Source organism: Plodia interpunctella, chromosome 5 (genome assembly GCF_027563975.2).
Source record: "Plodia interpunctella isolate USDA-ARS_2022_Savannah chromosome 5, ilPloInte3.2, whole genome shotgun sequence".
NCBI lineage: Eukaryota > Metazoa > Arthropoda > Insecta > Lepidoptera > Pyralidae > Plodia > Plodia interpunctella.
In genome coordinates this window covers 7,784,576-7,801,668 of record NC_071298.1, presented here as the reverse complement: position 1 = coordinate 7,801,668, position 17,093 = coordinate 7,784,576, and the positions used below count along the sequence as shown (strand labels likewise).

General features: G+C 34.3%; 4 protein-coding genes across 12 annotated transcripts; all 4 read left to right on the top strand.

Moving 5' to 3' along the window:
* Positions 1 to 314: 314 nt before the first annotated feature.
* LOC128669840 (uncharacterized) lies at positions 315 to 1,598 on the top strand. Its single transcript, XM_053745004.2, has one exon. It carries the CDS (start codon positions 436 to 438, stop codon positions 1,540 to 1,542), a length of 1,107 nt encoding a protein of 368 aa, XP_053600979.1. The 5' UTR covers positions 315 to 435; the 3' UTR covers positions 1,543 to 1,598.
* Positions 1,599 to 3,616: 2,018 nt separating this feature from the next.
* On the top strand, positions 3,617 to 8,509 carry TORIP (Torsin interacting protein). Of its 9 annotated transcripts, none has more exons than XM_053744999.1 (7): positions 3,617 to 3,720; positions 4,561 to 4,677; positions 4,954 to 5,073; positions 5,926 to 6,278; positions 6,852 to 6,986; positions 7,373 to 7,627; positions 8,029 to 8,509. In XM_053744999.1, exons 1-7 carry the CDS (start codon positions 3,632 to 3,634, stop codon positions 8,157 to 8,159), a joined length of 1,200 nt encoding a protein of 399 aa, XP_053600974.1. In that variant the 5' UTR covers positions 3,617 to 3,631; the 3' UTR covers positions 8,160 to 8,509. The 9 variants fall into 9 exon arrangements, with proteins under 9 accessions (XP_053600974.1, XP_053600971.1, XP_053600976.1 ...); XM_053744996.1 differs by having other exon boundaries at positions 5,878 to 6,278; XM_053745001.2 differs by having other exon boundaries at positions 3,623 to 3,720; positions 4,487 to 4,677; positions 5,878 to 6,278.
* Positions 8,510 to 9,810: 1,301 nt separating this feature from the next.
* Positions 9,811 to 10,956, top strand: LOC128669894 (anaphase-promoting complex subunit 15B-like). The gene is made up of 3 exons (XM_053745116.2): positions 9,811 to 10,120; positions 10,264 to 10,360; positions 10,742 to 10,956. The coding sequence occupies exons 1-3, from the start codon at positions 10,001 to 10,003 to the stop codon at positions 10,915 to 10,917; spliced, it is 393 nt and encodes a 130-aa protein (XP_053601091.1). The 5' UTR covers positions 9,811 to 10,000; the 3' UTR covers positions 10,918 to 10,956.
* A 2,520-nt stretch (positions 10,957 to 13,476) lies between these two features.
* On the top strand, positions 13,477 to 15,482 carry LOC128669791 (uncharacterized). Its single transcript, XM_053744903.2, has 4 exons — positions 13,477 to 13,660; positions 14,082 to 14,235; positions 14,344 to 15,008; positions 15,212 to 15,482. The coding sequence occupies exons 1-4, from the start codon at positions 13,604 to 13,606 to the stop codon at positions 15,458 to 15,460; spliced, it is 1,125 nt and encodes a 374-aa protein (XP_053600878.1). The 5' UTR covers positions 13,477 to 13,603; the 3' UTR covers positions 15,461 to 15,482.
* The last annotated feature ends 1,611 nt before the right edge of the window (positions 15,483 to 17,093 follow it).

Here is a 17,093-nt window from a genome sequence, read left to right as displayed (position 1 = left end):
GTGGCTTTCATACTGTAGACAGAGATAGCGAAAGCCAAAGCACTAATTTTGTTCATTTTCTGTGATATATGCTATGAATAAATTTATTTCTATTTTTATAAATTTATGAACAGTCATTAATACGATAATAAAAGCTTGTGTCATTTTTCTAAAAACACTTGTTTTGTTTATTTTTCTATAGAACTATGCATCTTGCTCTAGACTTCATGGAAGGTTCAGATTGACCTACAACAAAGACATACCTAAAATGATTTACAGACTTGACTGTCGGGCCACACTATTATCTACAAGTAAATAAGGTTTGTGTGCTTATAACTGAAACAAAACTGGCCATGTATAATCTCATTTGCTAAAAAATAAATTTGAAATTAAAAGATTGCATCTGAAAATCGAAAGCTTTCTCGTCTAGAACAACAGAGAATAGAAAAATTTAAAATGAAAAAAGTAATTAGTTCATTTCGCTTACTAATTTTACTTGTATTTTTGTATAACTCTTTAAGTCCTAGTGCTACCGAGAATGTCAAGAAAAGCATTGACGATCCACAGGATGAAAGTAATGAAGGCAATGATGAAACGAAGGAGTCAATGGATATAATGGCGGAAAGTGAAAGTACCGACAGTATGAATACTTACAATAACAATAGTAATATCTCTCCGGAACTTGAAATGAAAGGCCAGAATAATTCCACTGTATGTACTAGAAGGGCAAATTCCCTGATGCACGAGGTACAAAAAGCAAATCACAAGCAATTTCCATTTATGGCAGCTATCATGTCTCATCAGAATGAATATTTATGCGCTGGTTCCGTTGTCTCTAATGGAATAATTTTAACTTCTGCAGAGTGTGTACAGAAACCAGTTAGTTATGTGTTATTGAACACAACCAAAGCTAAAAAAGACGATTCTGCTGTAATGCTGTACGTTAAGAATCGAGAAAAATTTCCTTCTTATGCTGGAGCTGAACATCAAAAGGATATTGGAATAATATTCACTGATAAACATAATAATACTGTAGCCTCGAAGATAAAGTTGAGCAATTTGACTAACTTGAAAGCGCTTTCAGATTTCGAAGGGCTAGGATATGGTTTAAATGCTGAAGTAAATCAAGTAAGAGACTTACAATATATAGGTGTGGAATATCGACCATTTGATGAATTTCCCGATTTATTGGAGGGGTTTTTTGATTGTGTAGATACCAAAGTTCCAACCTGCTTTAGAGATTTCGGTGGTCCAGCAATATTTGACAATGAGTTAATAGGAATTATTAGTTCCGGTCAAGACCAATGTACTAATGAAATGTCCTCTAAGTATGCAGTTAGCAAGAAATTAGTTAAAGTTGTACCTACTTATACTTTTAAAGCATGGCTTGATGAAAAAATAAAAAAGTTGGAAGATAAGCAACCTGTAGCCCTCGCAACATATCCAACTAAACCAGATGGAGATCCGAAAACACAGGTATTCTATTCAGAACCCACAGGAATTGGATACAAGTCATCTGCTATTCCGTTTTTAGTTTTCATTGTAACGTTAATTGCTCTATAATATTTTTAAGATTTTGCTTTAGTAAAACTAATATCTAAATTTTTTGTGATTAAATATTTGCGGTAGTTTATAACATTGTTTTATTGCTATATAGTCGCCTTTATCTTGCTATAACCTAAGACATATGTCACGATTTATATTAAATATTTTTGGTATCCTTGACTTACCCTGTCCTGTTATTCATAAAAGGTAGGGAAAGCATAAGTAAGTACTTTAAAGTATATATTTTCTCATTTAGTCAATGCAATTTTTTTTTAAAGTGCGATAGTTATAATAAAACCTACTTTAGCTTAAAATATGCTTTTGATGTTTTTCAAATGGTGGCTCCGCAGAGCATGACATATTGAGATAGCATTTTTTCTAACTAAAAATGTCTTAATTAACGATGTACCTATCGTACAAATTAAAGCTGTGGTGGTGGTTAAAGACGCCCGCCTGTGGATCGAAAGGTTTCAGACTCGTGCCACGTGGATTTTTATACCAATTTGACTCAGGTGTAGTAGTTTCATACCATACTTCCGGTGAAGGAAAACATCGTGAGGAAACCTGCATACCTACTGGTTGATTACTTATTAGCCTGTGTGTGAAATGGAGAAGACAATGACAAACCATTCCATTGCCTAGAAAAATATTGTTTCATTCCACGTATTGCCCTTCAGTCATGAGGAAATAAGACTATACAAATTCCAGCCACTAGTTCCCTTTTTTACTAACATTCCTCATGAATTGCACTATTGGTGAAAACCTATTGGGAAAAAAATGAGTTTATTGAAACATACGTTTGTATGTTTCAATAAACTTAAAGTACAGATGAGAGACGAGGTCTTTGCGACAAAAGAAAAATAAACATGACCATCAATTCATCAAGCATATTTTGAACAGTAGGTACCTACCTTAGATCAATAAGTAGTTAACCTACCTACAAAAATAACATAGCATGACGTGGCGAGCGGCGGCATGGTATATTACTATATACCATGCCAAAATGTCATCCTATCTATAGGTAGGTCCACACTACCTTCATCTCGTACAAATCTCGTACACCAATTCTGGTAATCATAATAATACATAACAATATTTTTATATCTGTGATAAAATAGTGAAAACCTCAGGTTATCGGAAAACATTACATATATTTTAAGCTAAAGTCATAGATATAAAAACATGACTGTGGCTAAAATATGTTTTGTCTCTTTCTGTTAATAGCAATAGGGAGTATTTGCTGCACTTTTATCCCGCCAAAGTACAGGACTGTATGTTAGGTACACAAAAGCTTTGCCGCCTTTTGCTATGTCAATTAAAACGTTTATTTTAGAGTACTTTATTAATCCTTACATTATGTAAGCATTCGTTTGTGAAAATATACAACAATGGGTGAAAATATTCGGGTGCCGACATATTGGGAAAAATCGTTTTCCATAAGATAAAAAAACTTCGAAAACTATGGAATACGCCTCATACTGTAAAATTTTCGAGCCGAGCAAACGGTCAAAAAGAAGCTCGGAACACTTCACATGTGAAGACTTATTAAAATATGGACTTCATACAGGTAAGATCTTCAGTCAAAATCAAGTTTATATTAGTCCACAGTTGACCAAATAATGCAGAACGTAACCTAAAAAAGTGTTATTATTTTCAGGATAATCCACTAAATCCTTCCTTCCTTTTTCCTTTAAACTCATACCACGATTGCGTAGAAGTTATTTTTGGTCGTAAATCTGCAACAATATTGAAAATTGTCGTTTTTTGCCTCCATTGACAATGTTTGTGTAGCTTAGTTGTACCAGTAGCGCCATCTGCGCTGAGCTTTGCGTATGTGCCCTATTATTATGAAGTACGATACGATAGTGAAAATACTTTATAATATTTGAAATTAGCCGAAAGAGACAAAATATATTTCAGGGGGCTTACCATCGTCTCTTAACGCGATCCACTTTACGACCTAAACTGAACTGCATCGCAAATTCGTACCATCGACTTAATTTTTAGTATGAATGCGATTCATTTTAAGTGCCTAAATTGAACTGAGTTGCATTGGAATCGTTCTGTAAAAGTTGATGGTAGGCCTGCAGCTTAGAGTATCTGATTTATGAATAGCGGGGCGAACGTCTGCCTGCGCTGCGACAGCGTTAAGGCTGTATGGGCTCTTGATCCCATTGCCTTTCCTCAGGGATGTAGGTAGGTCTGTACTGGTCTGTACCATGGGATAGCGAAGATTATTACATGGTAGGTACCAAATTGCCGTTTCTTGTTGTCAATATCATTCATTAATGATGGATTTTCGAGGGATTTTCATTGGATTGGATCATGGAAGTTGAAGCAGTGTTGTGAAAAAAATTGGAAAAAAAAACAAATTTGAAGTCTAAACTCTGTCATTCTATACTCTAGACTCTGGCTTTGACTTTGATTGGTGAAATGAATGCTGTTCTCGTTCTGTCTGCTCGCTCTGCCCCACAGAGTACTTTCTATATATAATCTCTGCCCTCATGAGAATAATAGAAGCAACTCTAATTAATAATTAATAGTGTAAGCAAGAACAAAAGGTGGCCACAGGTTCTTTTACTGGGAAAGGCAATAATTTAAATGTACCTACTTAGTATCAAAGCTTAAATGAATAATAACAGTGCAAAGAAAGTATGTACAATTTGTTTGAATATTTTAGTACAAACCTATGTTTATTTCACACTAGACATATTAGTCAACACACGTCTTGAAATAATAAAACAATTCTCTCTTTTTTTCGATAATAAAATCTATTACCTACGTTGTGACCTTAGATTAATATAGTATTCTAAATTCGGTGATTATGACTAGGTGCATAAGTTTTGTTGGCAGAAAAGTCATAAAACATCAAAGTGTAAAGTAGGCAACGGAATTTTAATTTTATTTGAGATTATACATTATCTTTTATTCTTTATTTTTACTATTTTATATATTTTTATAGCTTGGGGGGGCTTCCATCACACCAGCTGCAAGAAAAAGTATTCACAGCCATAACCACTGCATCTTTTCTCACAGCTCTGGTATGGGCAGGTATGGACTGAAGGATGTCAGAGATGGAACAACTTATGAATTCAACACAACATCATGTGCCAAAGGTGATGAAGGGGTAGATGAAGTTGATAATGTGATGAGGTAATTGGTAATTCATTTTTCAGTGTGGATTTTTTTAAGGGTGACTCAGCCAAACTATTCTCACTACAGGAGCGAAGCCCCGGGTTGCAGCTAGTATTTAATAAAATAATTACTTAGTATCCTATAACAGAAGTCTCAAATTTGGGGCTATGTCAATAGTTTTATTTGGTAAGTTAAAAGAAAATTCATGTTCTGTGTGTGTGACTGTAGTTAATGGTAGTTGTGTTTAATAAAATCATTTTGTATTTAATAACCCTGTTATTTTTGTAATTTCAGCAAATTTTCTAAACCATCTTCACCATTAAGGGTGAACAATAAAAGTCCACCTAGAAGAAATTCTTTAAGTTTCGAAACTAGACTTGATCCTGCAGTTTCTGATGATGAGTCAGACATCAGGTATGATACCATTACTGTTTTATTTTTAATTAGGATGGGATTGGAATGAATTAATACAAATGTTTCAAAGGAAAGTGGGAATTGGAATGTTATGAGCTTGGTGAAAACAATATCTAAAAGTTTTGATTTTTAAATGACATACTTGTATTGAGTTGACAAAACTTTATAGTAAAACTTGTTAATATTTCATTTTGTGTTGTACAAGGGTTTTATTTCATGTATAACTGTTATCCATGGCTCTACCCACCTCAAAAAGTAGCCTATGACACACTCAGACTATTTCCACAGCAAAAATCACCTCAATACCTTGCTCCACTTTAATTGAATATCTATCATAATATTGTCGATGTCATTTTGCGAACTAGGCTTTTTGCGACTAATCAATAAAAACTTTATAATTTACTAAACAGCAACTAAAGAAAGGTACCTATGAAATGGATAAATAAATGTACATGTTGTTTTGTATATGATTATTACAACTTGTTTCACTTAGTCTTTAAATATTAATTACAGATTTTATGAATCCTAAATTAGCTCATTTTAATACCAAATTAGGGTGGGATTCCACTTACCAAATTCTAGAGTTATCCCTTTTTTATATTTAATAAGATGAAAGAATGTAGCAATATTATTGGGAAAAGAATTAGTTGAGTGGAATTACCACACTTATATGCATGTTTTTTTTTTCATTTATTTCATAAAACAGCTTATTGGCTCATTAACCACAATTGGCACAGCAAATTCACAATTTCATAAACACATCCATGGTTATAATATGAGCTGGTAAAGTCTGTTTCATTGCAGCTATGTGCTGGCAAAGTCATTACCTGCAACTCTTCCATCACATTACAGTGGTGAGTTTGGAAACTGGTCTGTACACAGCGATGTAAACAATCATTCCTGGAATCAGAGAATACCGGAAAATACAAGAAATACATATAGTCATGAAGATAATTCACCTCGAATACCTACGCCAAAGGATGGTCAAGAAAAATCACAAAACGGAAAGAAATCTTCAAAGTCCGTTTTATTTTTTCCCGCCGCAGCATTAATTACTATTTTAGCGACATTATATAGTGATTTACTAGTTAAAAGTCAACAAAGAAACAGTATTATTTATGATGAGTCTGGATTCCATACTGATCTCAGTGATTTGGGGAGAAAATATAAAGTCACAGATAACACTATACTACAAGTGCAAACTGGTAAATAATCCTCGATACTAAATATTTACTACAATATCAAATTATAGGTACTTAAAATTAGTCTCTGCTACTATAATTCCCTGAGTGTTATTTAAATGCCAGCCAATTTAGTTAATGTTTATAATCTAGCTGATGCTAAGGAGTCAAAATTATTAGAGATTAAAAAAACATTTATTGTATACTTGCTCCCGTTCCTTCGGGCGCCAAGTAAATTATGATAAATTTTGAATAAATTGAAAAGATCTTCGATTTTTATACCTCAACAGAAAATGCTCGTCAGGCTAAACAACTTTTATTAAGGCGTCGTTTCTATATTTCCTGTAGTTTAGCTGAACCAACATAGTTTTCAAAATCATTTATACCCTATATGTTGCCCAAGCTTTATAGCTATGTAACATTCATTCGAATCCGCCCAATAGTTCCGGAGATTAGCATATACAAACAGACATACAGTTGTTTTTAATTCTTACTCTATTACTATGACTTTATCGCCTAATTTAGTTCCTATGTAAATATATTCAATGTACAGATTTTTTCTATTGTTTTATTAAATCTATTGATATGTTGTTACAGGTATCTCAACTATTTACAAGAGGCAAGATGCTGGCTCTTTCGTATTTGCATACAATAGCAATTCTGATCAATATGATCCAGTGCAGTTCAATAAGTTTATGAACGAGATAGCTGCCAGTACCGCCAGATATTTACGTCAGTATCCTTGAGTTCATTTTTATTTTCTTTGTTTAGAGGACTTCCTCAGCCAAAAAGTGTCGAAGCCCAGCTTTTTTGGTTTGCCCTTCTGCCAGAGACAACTGAAACAGCATGGCCAGGGCATTGTTCCCTACGCACCTACTTCTTCGGTTTACGTAAGACGTGGCCGTACCAGCGCAAGCGGCACTTCTAGGGTTTGTCTACTATATCGCGGTCATGATAACTGCCGCGTATGCGCGTGTCAATCCACAATAACGCAATATTGTCATCTCCAGACGTGCAACTCTTCGTGTGTCTGTCCTTTTTATTACTTATTATTTTACTTCATCAACTGTCCCAGACTTTTCAAGCAATAATTTTAAAATTTATTTTATTGCTTTTAGGTAATGATAGTAAATCAGTCACACACATAGTTTTAGATAGCTCAGCTTTTGATATGGAGTCGCACAGCGAGCTAATCAATAAGTACAAAGATGACATCGACAAATCCGGAGTCATGCTTGTGAAGGAACTTGACATGGTGCCCTCAAAACTTGCCATGGCTTTCCATTATTATTGTGATGAATACAATCCGCTGGTCAAAAGGAGTGCAATATTTTTTACATTGAACATGGCAAAGTGCACTGAAACAACATCAGGTATGCAAGCAAACTTTCTAAAACTGATTTTTATTGTTCAAGTATAGCACGCCAATATGGAACTAACTTAAAGTAGGTTTTGAAATAACTATTTAGTCACATAATGCAGTTTCATCCCGAAATTCCCATAGAAGCGAAGCCCAGAGACGCAACTAGCTTTGTAAAAATATGAACTGTTTAATTTGGTCTGTAAAAGTTAGTCATTTTACCCACTGGCCCTTTTAAGAATAAAGCTATTTCATAAATTAGTCCATTCGAGACTAGCTTTTTGAACCTTTTTGAGCCTATGCAACTAAACGGAAAAGTCATTTAACTCTAATCTAGCAAGGCCACATTAATGAGGATATGAATTTGAGTAGTTGTAAGGCATTTAAACTCCTTTAATGAATTTAATATTTCAGGTTTAACATCCATATTTTCTCAGATTGAAAAATGTCTGAAGAAAAAATGGAATGGAGGTGTTCCTCAGGACAACATAGGACCTCTACTAACAAGAGTCGTAGCCAGTGTCGTCGATATCACTCGTATTTAATATTACGTAAATATAATAATTATGATCAGATTTTAAAAAATCATTACAAATTTACAATGTTTACAATTTATTAATTTTATTAATTACCATATTTATGTAATAGCTGTTGCTCGCGGCTCCGCCCGCAAAAAGTAGCCTATTAACAATTTGGAATAGATATAATCCAGTGGCCCTAAGCCAAACATAGGCTAATACGGGCGAAACTGCCAGCAACAGCTGGTAATTTTATACTGATGTGATAATATGCGAACATGGCATCAGCTCCTAGAATTTTTTACTCATATATATATAGTGTAGTGTGGATTATGTAGAAGTAAAATGTCAACATTAATAAAGTCTATAATTTTTTAGGTTGTGTGGTTTTGCCTGTTGCCAAATTTGCTTATACCTTAATACCAAAGTTGCTTATACCTGTTATAGTTGCCATAATGGGTGGTTCTCAAGAGTGTTTCGACTGCTGCAGTCGCGCTGTCATTACAATCCATTAATTTTCTTGAGAAAGGAATCATTTTCAAAATCAATCACTCACAAAAGGGAGTGATGATGGTCTTTTAGTGTATAATCCCTTAGCTATGCTTATTTATTTACTGCAAAAATAGAATTTTAAAAATATGCAGGGTGAGGAATATCGTATGATATCTATATAGTATAGAATATCCTGTGGGAAAAAAAATCCTGTGGATGTCATACAGGGAGACTAAGACACAGCCTAGACTTAATTAACTGCCTAGGTTGTGTTCAAGGTATTCTCGTAAGTATTATACTCTCAACCTTACATTGACACCGTGTGAACAAGTAATAGTAAAAAAATTAAAGTACTCATACCATACCATACATCTCGATACTTAAGATTTTCTTTTAAATTATTAACATCAATAATGATTTATTTCATTAATTGAAAAACGTAAACAACAAACTACAAAGATTTCACATCAAACTTTTTTATGAGTAGGTAATAATAAATCATACAGAACCATGGAATCGACACTAAAAATAATAGGCAATATTTCATTCCATCCATCTCTTTCGATCCTATTTCTTTCACATTCACACAGGCGCAAACGTTTATTTAAAGATCAGATTCGCAGAAGAGATATTCCCTAAATTGTACCTAATTGTTTTCTTTGTAATAATTTTAAAAGTTGAATTGCAACATAAAATTTATTATTATTGCTTTTACTTAAGTTTCCAATAGAGACAGTTTCGTAAATACATATATTGTCCTCTCAAAGACTCAAAGATCTTAGGCATAAAAGCCATGTTTTGAATTTTCATCATCATAATTTGCACCAATCCTGGTACTGAGGTCAATGATAAGTTGTACAGATGAATGAAATAGATTGGCACTGCACTAATTTTACCGTAATCTAAAATCTTAATTAGCTCCCTATTGTGACGTTTTTTCCACATGGAGATATTTTTCTGAGAATGTGGATACGATACCCTATCTACCATTTTCGGCTTTATATACCATTGACCAAACCTTGTATATTGCTGTTATATCAGCGGTCTAGTAATAGTATTTAGTAGTGTTTTCTTTGTCTAAGAAGCAACAATATAAAAAAAATATACGTCAATGTCTAGCTATTTGGTAGCCTGTCAATGCCTGTACCCTAGCCACTTCGCAAGTCAATGTCTTGTCAAACCAAACATTATTTTGTGTTTTTCAGTAATTTCAATTCGAAATAGGTAAAGTACCTAACTCGAAAAGAACTGGATCGTTGAAAAGTAGATGCTTTAAGTAGATAAAAGCTAATCTCCGATAAAACTTGGGAAGAATTTAGTTCAAATTGTACATATACGGGCACATTTTTCCATATCAGATCTTTAGAATTTTAAAAATGAACATACCGTTTCCAGTTTTAACCCCACGTTTAATAGACTCAAAGTGGTTTAATGCAGATAGCCCATGTGATGAGGAACAGGAACTTTCGGCTTTAGAGCAAGAACATCAACAGTGGGTAAGTGCCTTGGATTTTCCCCAAAAGTACATACTATAAACAATTATGTGCCGTAAGTGTGATACCCACGCTGGGAATCAAACATAGTACTTCCAGGTTAAGGAGAAGTGAGGAAATATCTAATTAAAAACTTCTGCTTCTAGCTTAACTCAATTGGCCAGCAATATATGAAGCGTGTTCCTCTTGGCAAGACAGATCCAGAGCCAATGGAAGAAGAAGCTGACACAGATGAGGAAGAAGGTACATATATTGTGTTGATAGACATAACTTTAATTAACGTTAGGGTTAAGGTGCAATCCACTTCACACATAAACCATGTATTTATTTATTATTCCAACCAAAGTGTAGGATAGTAGGTAGGTGTAGGATAATATCATCCTAACTAATAATATAAATGCGAAAATAAGTTTGTTACCTCTTCACACTCTATCTACTCAACCAATCTAAAGGAAAATTTTGGAGAAGGACATAGGTTACTTTTCATCCAGGAAAAATTACTGGCCCCGTGGGAATCTCATGCAGGCAAAGCCATGGGCTACAAACTAGTTGCTGAATAAATTATTACATATTTTTTTAGGAATAAGTAAAGATACATGTAATTGCAAACATTTCTTTTTCTAGGGAATGATGAGTCTGATGAATCTGAAGAGTCCCATGATGAAGATGAGGAAGAAGAACTCAGGACATCATACTCTCCCCCTAGAAACAATAATGAGCTGGAACCAGATAGCTTGGATGACCTGAATGATGCACCAGACCCTGATTTGATAACTTCTGACCAGAGTGCTATGTATTAGTAGAATTTCGTTTTAAAGGATTATTTTTGTAAATATTAGCTAATAGAAAATAAAAGTTTTCTCAATCTATGGATATTTTCTTGGTTGCATTCATGGTTTTGATGCTCTGAAGCATAGGGTGCAAAAAGTAAGTTTATCGTCAGTGATTTTACACACAGCCACCTGCCCAACACCTCCCCTTTTAGAATATCTTTTTTTTTAAGTTTCATGGCACCATAGTTCGCCAAAACGATGCCAACATTTTTAAGTAATCTCGAAAAGCGGTTTTAGCAATGATGGTCTAACAACATACAGTGCGAAGAGTAGAAGAAAACGTAGGCAAGTGGGTGGACCCTCGGCTATGACGCGGCTGGGGAAGAAACACACCAATGGTTCTTTCACATTTAGCGCGAGGAACTCAATATAGGTACTAGGCGGACAGACATTTTGGAATCCTGGACTGCCGGAAGACCTATCATCACTCGATTGAGAAACGCCGACGTGTTATGACGTGATATTTTATTTCAAATTGTCGTCGTGTCGAAACAGACTTTGTTTTGTTTTTGTTTGTATTTTGACACTAATTAGTAACGTAGTGTAGTAGATTATGATGATGTTTGTATGTTTGTTGGAACATGTGACGGTGAACTATCAGCCGCTCGTCGTGGTGAGCGGCATAGTCGGACATTTGTAATTTGCCGGTCTACGCAAAATGCCTTGGTTGTGTTGTAATTTTACTAGGACGAATGTGTTGAAGATTAGTATTGAAAGTGTTTATTAAAAATTGCGTAGTGTCAAGGTCGCGTCGTCTGCCGCTATCGGGAGCGCGCGCGCGCGCCGCCTCATCAAAGGCGACATATTCAAGTCTTGTGATTTATTATTAAATCTAGGACGAATGTGTTGAAGATTAGTATTGAAAGTTTCCAGTAAAAAGTGTGTAGTATCAAGGTCGCGTCGTCCGCCGATATCGGGGGAGCGCGCGCGCCCGCGTGCTCATTAAATGCGGCATATTCAAGTGTTGTGATTTATTATTAAATCTAGGACGAATGTGTTGAAGATTAGTACCTATTGAAAGTGTTCAGTAAAAAGTGTGTAGTGTCAAGATCGCGTCGTCCGCTGATATCGGGGGAGTGCGCGCAGCGCGCGCTCGCATGCGCGATGTCATCAAAGGCGGCGTATTCAAAGGAAAATTAGGTATGTTTTTGAAACGTTTTGAGGCACAAGTTTGAATTGTACTAGGAGACTAGAACTTAAGAAGAGTTTTAACGGACGCTTTGCGGGTGGTGTCAAGTAGGACGGCAATACACCATGTATTGCTGGCCTTTTCTAGAATTAGTGATGTCACTAAAGAAGAATATATATTGTTTTTTTATTTTTGTATGGAAAAAATATTACAAGATATAAATTTTTTTCATCACCATACAACTAATATGACCCTTGGGGTATGGCCTTGTCACGGCTTTATATACCATTGACCAAACACCTTGTATAGTTTTATTATACACCATAAATTTTTAATTATGCCAAAAAATAAAATGGGGCTATCAGTACCTGTTATTGATAATATGTGCATAGTCAAAACATAACAAATCGAAATCCAAAATGTATTTAAAATAATATATAATAATTAGTTATAATATTTAGAGTGTGCCACCTGACTACTCTAGCTTCATAGTAAAATTAGGTTCAGTGCAGCGGTTCACACAAAGTCGATTTTCATTGATGAAGCAATCCTTTTTTATTTATTTGTTTTTGCCTATGCCAAGGTCATTGCACACCAGAGCGAGCGAACACGATAAATAAACTAAGTACTACATAAATATTTTGGAATAAACGCAAACCGCAATCAAACCAAATCAAACTTTGATGATAAACTGTAATATTACATTTTGATTATTCACATGTACTAATAGGGTCTTTAATATGTAGCCTTCAATTTTATGACATAATTAAAAATTTATGGTGTATGTAAATATATACCCGAATATGCTACATTGTTGTATATTTTCAAACGAATGCTTATATAATTAAAGGATTAATAAAATACTATAAAATAAACGTTTTAATCGACATAGCAAAAGGCGGCAAAACTTTTGTGTACCTAACATACAGTGCTGTACCCTGGCGGGATAAATGTGCAGTAATACTCCCTATTAGGGAAAACGCGTTCTATCTAAAAACTGGCTTTAACTGTAACATATACCTATAACAAAAAAAAATGTTTCCGGTACTTGTATTGACAGGTTTTCTATCTACTTATGCTAAATATAAGTGGGTACTTGTAGGATTAAGGTAATAGGGTGGTCGTAGGCCGTGGGCAAACTTTCAAAATCTAGTTTTAGATTAAGAATTACTGTGATTTCATCTTCCGAATCGATGCTATGAAATCAATCTAACTCATCTGTGAGAAAACGCATTTTTAGGGAAAAAATAATTTATGTATTTATATGAATATATAAAACGGCTAGAGCCACAGGCTAGAACTATTGAAATCATTTTGTTAAAAACGTAAAAAAAAACCATTTCGACTTCCATCTTATCAAATGAATTGTAAAAAGATTTAACGACCGCTTTTTCATTGTTAATTCTGAAACACTAACAAGATACCACGAGCAAAGCTATTTGATTTGATAAGATTGTAAGAATCGTATGTGCATCGATCCGTGAAATTAAATCTCTGAATTGGACATTTTGTATCAAATCCACCATGGTGGCGACCATGTGGTCTTCCATTTATTTTTATATTACATGTTTTGCTTTTTGGGTATGTACTTACCTCTATCTGTTATTTGCATGTTCCTACTTACATTTAACTGAGATATAAAGTCCATATTTAGAAACGAAACTTCTTTTTTTTATACCTGTCTCTAAATCTAGTGAAGGGATGCTTCGCCTCCAAGAGAACAATAATTATAAATTTTTTATACACAAAAGCTTGCATCCTTTTAAGACGTCTTGACATCTCTTAAACTTTGATCTCATCATATGAAATGCTAATCTTTAATGTAGGTAGGTATGTAGTGTAGGTATCATGTAATGAGGTAAGTACTTTTATTTTGTGAACAGATTGACATCCATCTGAGAAATTTTGATCGAAATCACAAGTACCTACCTACCTAGTACTTATACTAAGTATAATACGATAAATGATAACTATAAAATTGTCCTTAATCTTTAAATTTCAGGTTCCAATAACACAATCTGTATCAACATTAAATAGACGTGCATTCTTTTTTGACCAAAGTAATGCTGAAAATGATTTAGCAGATTTAATTTATGAAAAATCGTACTATCCCAAGGAGAAATCTTTACCAAAAAATACAATTGTTAAAGACACAGGTACGTACCTAGGTAATTTTATAATCTTAAATAAATAATTAAGCCTTTTTTTCGAAAATCAATGCACAACAAACTTTTTTGTAAGTAGATAATAAATATATGTTGCAGATGACGACGTTACATATTTAATCTCCAAATTATCTGATGATGAATTAATGAAGTTGCTAAATAGTCAACCTAAAAAAACAGAGTATGATTTAAATGACATTGCCAAAATTGTTTATAATTCACAAACAAACTTAGATAGCAAGTTTAAAACTGAAGTAAATAAAATTAAGATGGATAGCAAGCTAAATCACAATATCTACAATAAGGCGGACAATGAAAAGGAAAATTCTCCAGGGGCATTTTTCAAATTAGAGCATAAGGCCATTGATCCTTACACTGCTGGGAGTAATAATGACCATAATTATAAAGCATTGCAAAAATTAAATGACTTCTTGTATAACTACCCACAAACACTTAACGTAGATAAAAGTACAGAGGATGTTGAAAAAAAAGAACAGCTTTTTGACGTTCTCGTTTCACAACTGAAAAATTTATGCTGTAAAAAAAGCAAGCCGGCAAAACCTCAATCTAGATTCAATTTAATATCTAAAGAACCTGAAAAGGTATCTAATGAGTATTTATTTTTGATTATTAATGACGAAATAAAAAGTAACGTCAGCGATGAACTTATATCAGTTGATCCGGATAGCCTAGCGATGAATAGTAGTGTTCTGTTGTTAGGACCTATATCAAGTCCGTTATCAGATGGCCAGCTGAAGTTTGTCGTAAGTACATAAATTTTACTTTAATTTGTTTCATATACAGTGCATTTACATATAACACTGCACGATTGAAATGAGAGCTTCTGGGGATTATAGAATGATCCCAAAAACGATTTCATTCGTTTACGTAATATGTAAGTTAAAAAAACAGATTTCTTAGTATAAGTTTTGTATTATAATCTAGTAATTTTTATTTTATATTTTAGGTTTCTCGTATAGCAGGGGAGCTATCAAAACCAGAATATTTGCCTCTCTTACATCAACTAGCAGACGGCTCTCTTAGCGATCAAAATATGAAGATAATGAAAAGTTTGGTAACTGGTCCTGAGACCAGAAGATACATTAAACCACATAGATGTAATCATCAGTCTAAACTTGCCAAAGTTTATGGTGGTCCTAAGTGGCTCATATGCACTGGATACTTAAACTTGAATGGACCCAGTCTTTATGATTAAAACTCTTAACATCACAATATAAGTTTATTTTTAAGCTCACATGAGAAAACTTTAGTCAAACAGTGAGATTGAATACCTACGTTAATTTTGTTTAATGAAATCCCATCTATCCAAGAAAATTAAATATATTACGCATACCAGGTTTATGGTACAGGTACAGTCATAAGCACAGCACATCCACCACAGATATAAAAACATACATTGACATCAACGTACTAAAATTTATATGGCGCGCCATAGTGGTTCATGCAGAGTAACTTGATAATGCTGTTGACTATACAGGTGCGGAAGGTGCACGAGAGGGACAAAAGACATCAGACAGAATCAGAGCTCTGTCTTTGTCACATTTCTTCTCAAGTATTGTATCTTATAATCGGCGGCGATGCGACCGACGGCCCGGCGCCGCGGTGCCTATGCATATTACGCAAAGTTCAGCGCAGATGGCGCTACTGGTACAACTAAGGTACACAAACATTGCCAATGGAAAAAAGCGCCAATTTTCAATATTGTTGCAGATTTACGACCAAAAATAAAGGATTATCCTGAAAATGAAGGATTTAGTGGATTATCCTGAAAATATTAACACTATTTTAGGTTATGTTCTGCATTATTTGGTCAACTCTGTGGTCATATAAAAGTGATATAAACTTGATTTTGACTGAAGATCTGTATGAAGTCCATATTTTAATAAGTCTTCACGTGTGAAGTGTTCCGAGCTTCTTTTCGATCGTTTACTGGCTCGAAAATTTTACAGCGTGAGGAGTATCCCATAGTTTTCGACAATATTTCGGCACCCAAATATGTTACATTGTTGTATATATTTTCACAAACGAATGCTTATATAATGAAAGGATTAATAAAGTACTTTAAAATAAACGTTTTAATCGACATAACAAAAGGCGGCAAAGCTTTTGTGTACCTAACATACAGTGCTGTACTCTAGCGGGATAAATGTGCAGTAACACTCAGGGAGTACTATTACCCTATTTGACAGAGATAAGTTGCGCGCGAGGGGCCTTCTAAATCTACAAGCTTGCCTATATTAAGCATGGATTTAATAAGTACTTCGTACCGTACGAGTATATAGTTTTCGTTGTCTTTGGTTATTGGTAACTACGGCTTAGGTTTCTATTCTTTATGCTACGGCTACACTTTGACAGATGACAATGTCACCATGACTGTTAAGATGGATATAACTAAAAGTGATGTCGAACTCCACAATCAATAGTTGGATTCGCAATTAACTTTGAATTTTGGATATCGATATAGTCGCTACCTTTAGATGGAAAAGGGTGCTTTGATGAAACCAGCATTATCTTTTGTTGTTATTGTTAGGCATGTTATTCTGACAAAAAAACCGTCGGAAGACAGTCTGTAATTACCTCGGTGGCGCAGTGGTAAAGTGCTTGTCTCTGAACCGAGAGATTCCGGGTTCCAACCCCAGTCGGGTCATGATGGAATTTTTTTTTTCTGATTGGCCCGTGTCTTGGATGTTTATTTATATATGTATTTGTTATAAAATATTCGTTGAGTTAGTATCCCATAACAAAATTCTCGAACTCACTTTGGGGTTAGCTCAATCTGTGTTAGTTGTCCTAATATATTCATTCATTATTTATTTATTTGTAATGTC